Below are 12,373 nucleotides of genomic sequence, written 5' to 3' on the forward strand. Positions count from 1 at the left end.
CTGATGCCGTCGGCCTCCGTGGGATCCGCGCCTGGATCCCGGTCGACGCCAGTTGACCTGACGACTCCTCCGCTGGTGACGACCCCGCGGGTGTAGCTCCCGGCGCCGTCCTCGGACGACGCGGCCCCAGTTTCAGCCCCGGTCCGGGTCCAGGTCCGGGTCCGGCGTCGGAACGGCGCAGCTCAGCGCCATCTCCGGCGTCGATGGGTGAGGCCTTCACCTGCGACCCGGCTCCGTCGTTTCAGCCTGTATACCAGGACAGGGATGAAGGGGAGGACTGGGAGGGGTCTGAGGACCCTCTGGCACAGCAGTGCCAGTTGAGCCAGGACTGGGCAGATGAGCTAGGGGAGGACAGTGGTTTGGACACTTCACCCGACACTGGATTGATCTCTCCTCCCTCTGTGGCTACGAAGGAGGGTGCTACATATGGTGTGGTGTTGCGCAGGGCGGCCAAGGCCTTGGCTCTTGAGCTCCCTGCTGCGGCCGTGAGGACTAACCTCCTCACTGAGGTGCTTCAGCTGCCAGTAAGCTCCTCGGAGCCTCTGCTGCCGTTCAATGAAGCCCTCACGGACGTTCTGATGGGCACCTGGTCCAAGCCCTCCACAGTGCCCCCTGTGGATTGGAACATGGCCCGACGCCACCGCCCGGCTTCGGGCGACCCTAGCTTTCTGTCCGTACACCCCACCCCGAGAGCCTGGTGATCCAGGCATCTACGTCGCAGACCGCATTCCCGACCGCTCCCCCGGATCGGGAATCCAAAAGGTTTGATCAGTTGAGTTTGGGGTTGTGGTCTATCAACACTGCTTGCCTTTTGGGCCGTTATACCCACTCCTTGCGGGACACGGTTGCGGACGTGCCCGGAGGAGGCCCTGGCCCGGCTCACCCAAGCCCTTGCAGAGGGGTGGGATGCGGCGCGTTATTCCATCCAGTGTGGACTGGATACCACAGACTCGCTGGGAAGGGCGATTTCCACGACGGTGGCGGTTCGCCTCCATGCCTGGCTGAGGTCCGCCAATTACTCAGGCGACGTCCAGGCCATGCTAATGGACATGCCCTTCGATGGCCGTCGCCTCTTTGGCGACAAAGCAGACAGTGCGCTTGAGCGTTTCAAGGAGTCCAGGGCTATGGCCAAGTCCTTGGGCCTGTCTGGCCAGCGCCAGCAAACTTCTGCTTTTCGCCTCTTTCGTGGCAGAGGAAGGGGCACCCCCACACGTCTAGCCAGCCACAGGCCGCAGAACCAGCCTCAACGCGGCCGCGGATGTGGTAACCGCCATGGCGGTGCCGGGGGACAACGGTAAGGCCAGTCCACATCCACTCCCGCAGCTTCTGCCTCAAAGCCTTCCTAGTCAGAGCTTTCAGGCCCATTCGACCCCAGTGGGGGGCACGGTCCGCCATCACCTCGTCCACTGGCGCTCCAGCACATCGGACAGGTGGGTGCTGCAAATCATCCGAAGGGGCTACTCCCTCCCCTTCGAGGCGACCCCTCCAGCAGGAGGAAGTTATGGCCCTCTTGGCCAAGGGGGCCATCGAGTGCGTTCCTGGGCCAGAAGTAGGACGTGGTTGCTATTCCCACTACTTTCTGGCACCCAAGAAGGGCAAAGGAGGCCTACGCCCTATCTTGGACCTCCGGAGCATCAACGGCTTGCTCCGGAAGGAGAAATTCAAGATGCTGACTTTAGGTCAGGTCCTAGCTGCCCTAGACCCTGGAAACTGGATGGTAGCGTTGGACCTGCAGGACGCATATTTCCACATCCCCGTCCTGCCGGCCCACCGTCGCTACCGTTTCCGGTAGGCCACGAGCACTTTCAGTTTACCGTGCTCCCCTTTGGCCTTACCAGCGTCCCTCAGGTGTTCACGAAAGTGATGGCGGTGGTCGCAGCTCATCTGCGCAGATTGGGTGTTTCAGTATTTCCCTACCTCGACGACTGGTTGTTGAAGGTGGGCTCGCCCCAAATTGTCATCTCCCACATCCAGACTACGGCCGTCCTCCTGCACTCGCTGGGGTTCTCCGTCAACGTGCAGAAGTCATACCTGTGCCCCTCTCAGAAGCTCCTTTTCATCGGAGCGGGTCTGGACTCGGCGCAGTTTCGGGTTTATCCCCCCGAACAGCAGGTTCCGGATATTCAGGCTCTGATTCCGATCTTTCAGCCTTTCTTTATCCCGAGTTTCGGTCAGGTTGACGCTGCGGCTCCTGGGGCTGATGGCCTCCTCCATCCTTCTGGTGCATCACGCCAGGTGGCGGATGCAGGCTCTGCAGTGGGACCTGAAGTTTCATTGGGCACAGCATCAGGACAATCTGTCCGAACACGTCCTTATCTCGGAGGGCACTGCGAGTCAGTTGCAGTGGTGACGCACGAACCGCGATTCGGTCAGGGGAAGATCCCTCTCCCTACCCCACACGGATTCACGTAGTAGTGACGCATGCGTCCCTCCTGGGTTGGGGGGGCACATGGGATAGGCGGAGATCAGAGGCCTCTGGTTTCCGGTGGAGTTCCGGATCCATTTCAACCTTATGGAGCTGTTGGCGATCCGACTTGCACTGAAGGCATTCCATCCCTCTATCCGGGTGTAGTGCAGGTGTTCACGGACAACACCACCGCCATGTGGTACTGCAACAAACAGGGCGGGGTGGGGTCGTGGACCCTTTGTCAGGAGGCTCTGCGCCTCCGGACATGGCTGGAACACCAGGGCGTCACCCTGGTGGTTCAACACCTGGCAGGTTACCTGAACGCCAGGGCGGACGAACTCAGCCGCCGGTGCATGATGGATCACGAATGGCATCTGAACTCGGACGTGGCGCAAGGTCACTTTCAGCAGTGGGGAGAGCCTTGGTTAGATCTATTCGCCACTGAAGAGAACGCGCAATGTCTTCCGTTCTGCGCATTGGAATTTCCAAGGCGGCACTCGCTCGGAGACGCTTTTCGTCGCGAGTGGAGCTGCGGTCTGTTATACGCCTATACCACTTCTGCCCAGAGTGCTGAAGAAGATCAGCCAAGACCAGGCCCAAGTCATCCTTGTGGCTCCGGACTGGGCACGAAGATACTGGTATCCCGAGCTACTCAGCATGTCAGTCGATCCCCCAACTCGCCTGCCTCTTCAGGAGGACCTTCTCGTCGCAGCAGCAGGAGACGGTCCTCCACCCGAACCTGTCTAGTCTCCACCTACATGCGAGGAGATTGAACGGTGGCAGTTGAGGCCATTTGACTTGCCTCCTGAAGTCTGTGATGTGATTCTGGCAGCCAGACGTCTCTCCACAAAATCGGTAGACGCCTGCAGGTGGAACAAATTTGTGGCATGGTGCACAGCAAAAGCTGTGGATCCACTCTCTGGCCCCCTTTCAGAGGTTCTCCTCTTCCTTCTTTCTCTTTCCCAGCAGGGCTCTGCTCTGGGCACTATCAAAGGCTACCTCTCGGCCATTTCAGCCTTCTTAAGGCGTCCTGATCAGCCTTCTCTTTTCAAGTCCCCTGGTTTAAATACATTCTTTAAAGGCATCACACACATCTTTCCTCCTGTTCTCTTCGTGATGCCTCAGTGGGACTTGAACCTTGTACTGACTTATCTGATGTGCGCTCCCTTTTAGCCACTTCATAACTGTCCTCTTCATCTTCTGATTCGTAAAACGGCATTCCTGGTTGCCATCACCTCTGCCAGGAGAGTGAGTGAGCTTCAGGCTCTACCTTCTAAACCTCGGTGGGTCATCTTGTGCATCAAGGTTTGCTACTCCTTGGCGAAAAAGGAACCTCCTGTGGGGCTGCGCGCCCATTCCACACAGGCCACGGCGGCTACTACTGCCCTGGGTCGGGGAGTCCCTTTGCAGGACATCTATCAGGCAGCTACGTGGGCCTCGCTGCACACGTTTGCTAGGCACTACTGCCTGGTCAGCCAAGTCCGGAGAGATGGCTTTTTCGGCTGTTCCGTTCTCCAGGACTTTCTGGTGTAATCTTGGTTCGCAGACACACCACCGGGGTTGGTATTGCTGGGGTATCTATTCTAAGGTGAGGAATCTAACACTAACCAGTTTCTTTCCGATGCACAAGTTACTTATCGTCGGTAACGATATATCTGTAAGAAACAGTAGTTAGTGTTAGATTCCTTACCGTCCCACCCATCCTCCCCATTCTGCGAACCGATATCTAGGGTTAAGGACATCCCTTTCAGGGCCCTAGTTTCTTGGCACCAGTGTCGGTTTCTATCATGGCTCTGCATTCCTGGCACGGAAAGCTATGTACAGAACTGACGTAAGCGCCCGAGGGCGGCGTCTAAGTACTCCGACGATGTCATCCCAGCGATCACAACTCCGACGACGTACGCGCAGACGATGCCTACTGACGCGCAAGTGTACTGCTGACAAAAACTTTCCGGATCCAGCCTGACGCCTGGGGATATTCTATGGTGAGGAATCTAACACTAACTACTGTTTCTTACAGATATATCGATACCGAAGGTAAGTAACTTGTGCTACATTATCAATATAAATGCATGCAATCAATAGGCTTTTGAAAATTTGGTATAAAATAGCTCCCTTCTTTCTCGTCATAGGGTTTCTTTGCAGTTATTAACCTCTGAATGTACTTGTTTGTCTTCTATCCTATGTGCAGTACTAGGTATGCCAGATACAGTGGAGGAGATGTGCACAGAAATGCCTCATTTGGATGGGTTGATAAAGGAGATCAGCAGCCTGGCAGAGTCGGGAGCCCGCTACACCGAAATGCCCCATGTTATCGAGGTAGTGCTGCCTATGCTGTGCAATTACTTGTCCTACTGGTGGGAGAGGGGCCCTGAGAATATCTCTGACCCTTCAAAGCCATGCTGCACACGAGTTACCTCTGAGCATCTGAGTATTGTCCTGGGAAGCATCCTGAAGATCATTAACAACAACCTGGGCATCGATGAGGCCTCCTGGATGAAGCGAATCGCAGGTAAGATATAAACCAGAACAAGAAAGAATGTGAAATGATAGAAACTGAATGATATACTGATATTGAATTGTATACTAAGCTGTACTCAATCACTAAAATTATACGAGTGTCTATTATTATGGAAAATGAAACAATCGCAAACATTGGTTAGTTGTTTCAGGATTGTTGCATTATTTCCCTGACCCTCTCATTCCCAATAAGTTACCTAAAATCTTACTTTCACTTATACCATTTTTAATTTGAAAGGGTACATATAAAGTTTCCATATCTTGCTGACCTATGCCCAAGAGCATCCATTCCACAAGGATTCCCTATTATTTACCCCCATTACGATCATTCTGAACTATTTTAATATACATTATATATATATATATATATATATATATATTATATATATATATATATATATATTTATATATCATGTGATCAAGTCCTGTTCAGGCCGAAACGCATCATGGCGGAGTAACTGTTGAATAAATCAATATGGACCGGACAATTGAAGTCCTTATTAATGAATCCCGTGTTCATAGAGAATTTAAGCGTGCTGGAGTCTGCCTTAATCCGAAGGCAGGCATTTGGTGTGGATATATATATATATATATACATATATATATATTATTATTGGAAAAATCAAAGGTTAAACTGATGTAGCTAGGTGACCGTGCCAGTTGAAGCCTTACATTTTAAACTAAAAACCCACTAAAAGTCATCACCTAAAACTAACTATGTACCTGGAATTCGAGCTCAAAGGTATCTATAACTTGTGCCCCACTATGCACAGTGTCACCATCAATGATGTCATTTCAGATGTCAGCAGTGACGTTATCAATGACGTCATAGAATAGGTTGTGAGTGATGTACCATGTGAGGGTATAGTAGTTCATAGGACAGTGCAAGTTATAGTTACTCCAGGGCTCGCGTTATAGTTACTTCAGTTAACTATATCTGATGATTTTCAGTGGTTTTTTCAGGGTTTGTTTTTGTTTAAAATGTAGTGTTTTAACTGGCATGGTCACCTAACTATAATATTACCTTTCCCTTTTTTCAGTAAATTTCTATGGTTGTTTTAAATACCTAACTATAACTTTCATTTTAACCTTTGTTCTTTACAGTCAGTTTCTTAGTTTTTTTTTATGTAAGACACTGTCAATATTTAAAGGTCAGGCTTATTGGTTTTGTCATGCGGTCATTGCAATATTTGTCAAAGATTGCAATGAAATAAAGCATTTGTTTTCGGCTGTATTATACACCAGCAAGAATTGCGCAATGGGGGGGGGTTTAGCGGGTATTAATTGCCCAAGATGTGGAAGCATGCAGGCAGACATTGTGCAAGTTTTTTCAACATGTCCCCATTTAACTACGATACTGAAGGAGATTGAGGTATTTATACAAAGGTTATTAGCAACACGGATTATTTTAACACCTCCATTAATAATGCTGGGAGTTAACGCGGATGGCATTCAGAGGGAAGGCGGGTACTTTATTTTTGTTGCAATGGCAGTATTGAGGTTATGCATTGCTACAGCATGGCTTGATCCATTACCACCAACATTTCAACAATGGTTAGCTAGGACATTCAGTTTATATAATTTGGAAAAAGCAATATATGCAAGAAAAGGAAAGAAAGGAAGGAAATTGGGATTGAAAATCTGGGAACCGATAAGTAGATGGAGGGATGAGTATTAATATTGTTTTAGACTTTAAATGTAAGATTCAAGATAAGTTAATATGTATTAGAACTATAGTTGTCGAAATGTGTATGAACAATGAAATGTATTATATGTTGCTTTATATATCTTTTATGTTGAATTTTGACGCGCTGTGCCTTGTACTCATAAAGGGGAAAAATCATTAATAAAATATTTAAAAAAAGAAAAAGAAGAAGAAATAAAGCATTTGCAGTAAAAAAAAATATTAAACAAGTGTGAGACTCTTTTACACTCCTCAAGCCACATAATGCAGCCATGAGACAAACAACAGGGGCCCTGCATTTCTAACCTGGAGAGCAAAAGCTTTAGCTTAAGGAATGCTTAAAAAAGATAAACCTTTCCTGGACTCATGTTATATAGGCCCAAGGAAACATTGACTTATTTTTCTGGGGGGCTGTTGTACTCTCTGCAGCCACCTCTTTACCCCACAACACCTATCCTATAAAAATGCTGGTGGTGCCCCTGCAAAGATTAGAGCAACACAAAAAGAAGATGGACAGGATACTGAACATTGTCAAATATTCGCCCACAGTCACAGATCTGGATTACAACCATCGTTTTTATGCTTACCATGCCACCCCAGTTTGGACCCAGCCATATGCAAGTCAGTCTTGACCCTGATCCCCATGGGGACAGTTCTGCCAGGCCAGGTCCTCTCTGGACCAGAAAACAAGCATCATGGGACGACTCTCAGGGTATCAGCCAGACTAGCTTGAATCCAGTGGCATAGTGAGCACGGGACCCACGTCTGGGCATAGCCTTCCCACTTAGGGCAACTATAGCAACACAAAGAGAAGATGGACGGAATGATGAACATTGTCAAACATTCACCCCCAGTCACAGATTTGGGTTAAATCCATCGTTGCTTTGCTCATCATGGCACCCCAGTTTGGACCCAGCCATATGCAGATCAATCTCTATCCTCCTCCGAATGAGGCAAGTCCAGCCCAAACAGCAAGGATAAGTCTTCCCTGCACTGGAAAACAAGCATCCTGAGGCCGGTTTCGGAGTCAAACTATTCAGGCCGATGAGGGATGGTCCTAGGATGCTTGTTTCTGGTCCGTGGAAGACCTGGCCTGGCAGTTTGGGCTGTACTGTTCCCATGGGGACCAGGGCCCAGACTGATTAGCATATGGCTAGGTCCAAACTAAAATTGTGTAGTGAGCAAAGAAAACGATGGATTCAGGCCCAGATCTATGTTCGGTGGGTGAATGTTTGATATTGTTCAGCATTCGGTCCATCAATTGTACTTTTTGCATTTGTCGCTCTAAGTGGGATAGGTATGCCCAGACGTGGGTCCCTTGCTCACCATGCCACGGGAATCATGCTATCCTGGCTGATGAGGGGAGATACCCTGAAACCGATCCTAGGATGCTTGTTTCCGGTCCAGGGAGGACCTGGCCTGGCAGTTTGGGCAGGACTGTTTCCATGGGGAGCAGAGTCTAGACTGATTTACATATGGCTGGTTCTAAACTGGAATGGTGTGGCGAGCAAAAAAAGGATTGATTTAGGCCCAGATATCTGTACTGGGGATTAATGTTTGACATTTTTCAGCATTCTGTCCATCAATTGTTCTTTTTGCATTTGTCACCCCAATTGGGACGGATATGCCCAAACGTGGGTCCCTTGCTCACCATGCCTCTGGAGTCAAGCTATCCTGTCTAATGAGGGGTGGTATCCCAAAACGGGTCCTAGGATGCTTGTTTCCAGTCCGGGGAGGATCTGGCCTGGCAGTCCAAGCTTGACTGTTTCCATTGGGAGCAGGGTCAAGACTGATTTGCATATGCGGGGTCCAAACTGAAATGGTGCGGTGTTTAAAAAAGCAATGGATTTAGGCCTAGATCTCTGTACTATGGTGAATGTTTGACATTGTTCAGTATTATGTCCGTGAATTGTTCTTTTTGCTCTTGCCCAGATTAGGGCACCAGCATGCATCAAAATATATTAAATTAGCCCACAATGGGCATCATGGGGTACTCCTTCAAGGAGCAGTGAATAATAAATGAGTGACCCGGACGCTCATTTATTATTCTTTCTCCTATATGCATTCTTTAATATTATTTTTATTTGTGTAGGTGGCCGGGTCTCTCCCAGGACACCCACAGTTTATTTTTGTTTGGGGCTGGGGGGAAATCCCATGGCCCCCATGGCCCCTGATGGCTCCCCGGCCAACATCCATTATGGGTGATGGAGTTAGATGATTGGTTGGGTGCCCTGGTGCACACCCGGGAATCCACATATTGCAAATATGTTGGGAGATACCAGGGAGATCTAATGCCCCAGCATCCCCTGCCTGCTTCTCAGCCAGCACCCATCCTGGGTACTGGTGGGAGCTGGCAGCAAGTATGCCCTTGCGCTGTGTGAGCAGATTTTCACTCTGCTCCAACAGGGAGATCAAACATTTTTTTAACCTGTAGGTGGTAATATCAATCAATGTCCATTGTTAGCCACATTGCGGGAAATATCTTCAACAGTCTTCCTAAAGACAGATTGTGTTAGATACAAATGATAGTCTACATTCTTAACTACATATTGAAAGGTTTGTTTTGGGTGTTAGTTTATTCCATTTACTGTTTTCAATAGCATTTTTCTCTGTTTGGAATTAAAACCAGTGTTTTCAGGCAGACAGCCCCAAACTACAAATATAAAAAGACCTACATTACTATCCCAGGCTTCCGGTGACGTTTGCCAACCACTTGGCCTTCTTGGTTTATGATGTCACCAGAACCCCTGAGTGACGATATACTACTGAAACACGCACACTGTTAAGTGGCAGGCAAATGTATTTGAGATGGGCCACACTTTTCTTATCTTTTAAGTCCAGACAATATGGTACCAAAGATAAGTAACTTGTTCTACAAGTAAATAGCTTTACCTTGTTTATGGCTTTTCTGACACCTAGGATTTACAGAAGCGAATGCAGAATTTCCATCCAGTTATTGTCCTTGTCCCCTATGACATGTAATGCTATTCTCCTACTAAAAATCACAATGCATTAAGGAACAAGAGTCAGAAAGTAGTAGAATTACCAGCTCCAATGTGACATTAACAGAAATAAGCCCTGTTTTTTGTTTCTTTGTTACCATACAGTTTATGTTCAGCCGATTATCAGTAAAGCCCAATCTGACCTGCTAAAGACTCACTTCATCCCAACCCTGGAGAAGCTGAAAAAGAAAGCTGTGAAGATTGTGCAGGAGGAGGAGGCAATGAAGGCAGACAGCAAGGCTGACACTCAGGAAGCTGAGCTTCTCATCCTGGATGAGTTTGCCGTTCTCTGCAGAGACCTCTATGCTTTCTACCCCATGCTCATCCGCTACGTGGACAATAACAGGTAGAGTAATGCAGTGGAGGCATTAGCCTGGCACAGTATTTTGAGATATGCTATTTCAGTGGGTATAGATTCAAGGGGCCAAAGTGTGATTCTCCTATTACCATGACTAGAGAATCTGGATTTCATTAAAAACTCGGAGGCTAACATTATACCTTTTTAAACTTGGGAGAGATCCCAGAAAAGGTTTAGAGAGATCCCTTAAGATTTGCCAAGACCTGGTCCTGGATGTTCTAGGCCCTTTAGCTAAGGTCATGGATGCTGAATTCATGAAATAATCTATAATCAACTTAATTTCCAAAATGTCTATTCACCATCGATTCTTGTGAGGAACATTTTTAATGGTAAGATCATTGCAAGGTAACCCAAAGTCGCTGTCTTTGCCAAGCATTAGGAGGGGCAGTTGAATGTCCCCGTTCAGTTTGCATCCATTAGATGGAGCAGTTGAATGTCTCCTTTCAGTTTACATCCATTAGATGGGGCAGCGAAATGTCCCTTTTCAGTTTCAACCCAATCTACGAGGAATTGAAACGTTGGGGTAAAAATATGTTATAAAGCTCAAAGAAGTTGTTGCTGCTGCAGCAAAGGTGACAATGGTATTAACATTTACTCATCCATAAATAGAAAACCTAAAATCCAGGTCCTGTTTATTCCCGAACAAGATCACAGTTTGAAACTGTTCCCTTAATGCATTAACATACTTGTTGCTCTTTGCAAAGATGCGATTCTTCCATGTTTTAAAATTCTGGAATACTGAGACAAGTGTCACATTACCATGTGCACATCTCAATGGCTTGTGGGTTCCTTATTGTTAGGCTGATGTGGCCGTACATAATTGGCAAAAAAGGACAGTGTATGTTAACATCTTTGATGGTATGAGGTGGCTAACAATGTGACAAAACAGATTTTTACTAACTTCCCAACTTACTAACAATCAATTAAGAAACTATAAAATGTCTTTCCTCCAGTTAGTTAAGCACTTGACAGAAGTGCGGTCATGCAACCTTTTATCAGATAAGGATAACCATTGAAACCTAAGGCATTGATCCCAATATTTTAAAGCCACTCTGACGCCATGTAGCTCTCATCTGGCGGCAGGTCGTCCCCTTATGTGAAAACACTTCAACAGGTGTATGCATGTGCCTCCTCATTGACCAGGAGCGAAACCAGACCGTTCGTTTTCCTTCCTACTTTAAGGACTTTCAGGCACATGCATTTACGTTGGCTTTTGCGATTTCTTAATTGCGATTTTTAAGGAATCGCAATTAAGGAATCTCTAAAGCCTATGCATGTAGAAATCGTTTAAAAAAATAGCAATTTCTAAACATTCCTTAATTGCAACTCGCAAATTGCGAGTCGCAATTAAGGTATACCTCCCCATTCATTCCTGGCTTCATTCCTGGCCTAAAGGCCCATAGGAATGAATGGGAAGACATTCTTAATTAGCGATTCTCAATTAGAGAATCGCAAATTGAGAATGTAATTTCAAGGGTGCCAGGGTGTCAAAAGGACACCCTGTTGCACCCTTGAAATCTGCATATGAGTACATCTTGCACACCCACATGCCCCAAGGGCATGTGTGTGTGTAAAATGGAACTTTGAAAAATGCACTTTAGTGCATTTTTTAAAGTTTTTGCAAATTACCATGAAGTTCAACTTCATGGTAATTTGCGAAATCGCAAATTATTTTACTTTAATGCATTTCATTTAAGGAATCTCAATTTGCGATTCCTTAAATGCAATCGCAATTTGAGAACTCGCAATTAATTGCGAATTCTCAAATTGCGAGGGCCTTGTACCTTGATGCACCGCAAATGTTAATTTTGCGATAACAAACGGCCGATTTTTGCGAATCGCACTGTTTGCGATCGCTAAAAGCTTTGATGCATGTGCCAGTTTGTCATCTCACAGCCTTATTCATAAAGTTTAGTGTGCTCTTATTGCAACTGGGATACCATTCTGTGCCAACAAATGTGGCCAAATTACTAGTGAAAGTTTGAGAAGGGTACATAGGGCCTCATTTATGAGGTTTTGCCGTAGGGAAGCGCAGCAGGCCTTCCTGCTGCGCTTCCCTACGGCAAAAGAAAAGGGCAGGAATGCGCAGTATCTATAAGATACGGTGCATTCCTGTCCTTTTCCCATGCGCCAGGGCCAATGGGATGCCTGCGCCAACGCAGGCACCTTTGCACCATGGTGCAAGGGTGCCTGCGTTGTGGGGATAATTATTTATGTACAGGAAGGGAAATCTTTCTGTACAAAAATAATCACAAGAGGCTTTTCCTCTTTCTATGTGTGCTGCAGAATGTAGCACACATAGAACAAGCATTTACAATGCAATGGTCTCGTCTTTGTTAAAGTTAGACACACACACAGAGAACCCAACACACACACACAGAGAGCCCAACACACACACACAG

General features: G+C 47.2%; 1 protein-coding gene across 1 annotated transcript in view; it reads left to right on the forward strand.

The window, feature by feature from the left end:
• The window catches only part of RYR3 (ryanodine receptor 3), a 1,933,484-nt gene that overhangs the window by 1,451,000 nt on the left and 470,111 nt on the right, over positions 1-12,373 (forward strand). The window contains exons 66-67 of the mRNA XM_078661960.1: positions 4,599-4,919; positions 9,719-9,959. Of these exons, the coding sequence (XP_078518086.1) occupies positions 4,599-4,919; positions 9,719-9,959 (562 nt within the window). The remainder of the gene's footprint in view (positions 1-4,598; positions 4,920-9,718; positions 9,960-12,373) is intronic.

This window comes from Lissotriton helveticus, chromosome 9, assembly GCF_964261635.1.
Source record: "Lissotriton helveticus chromosome 9, aLisHel1.1, whole genome shotgun sequence".
In the NCBI taxonomy this organism is placed as follows: domain Eukaryota; kingdom Metazoa; phylum Chordata; class Amphibia; order Caudata; family Salamandridae; genus Lissotriton; species Lissotriton helveticus.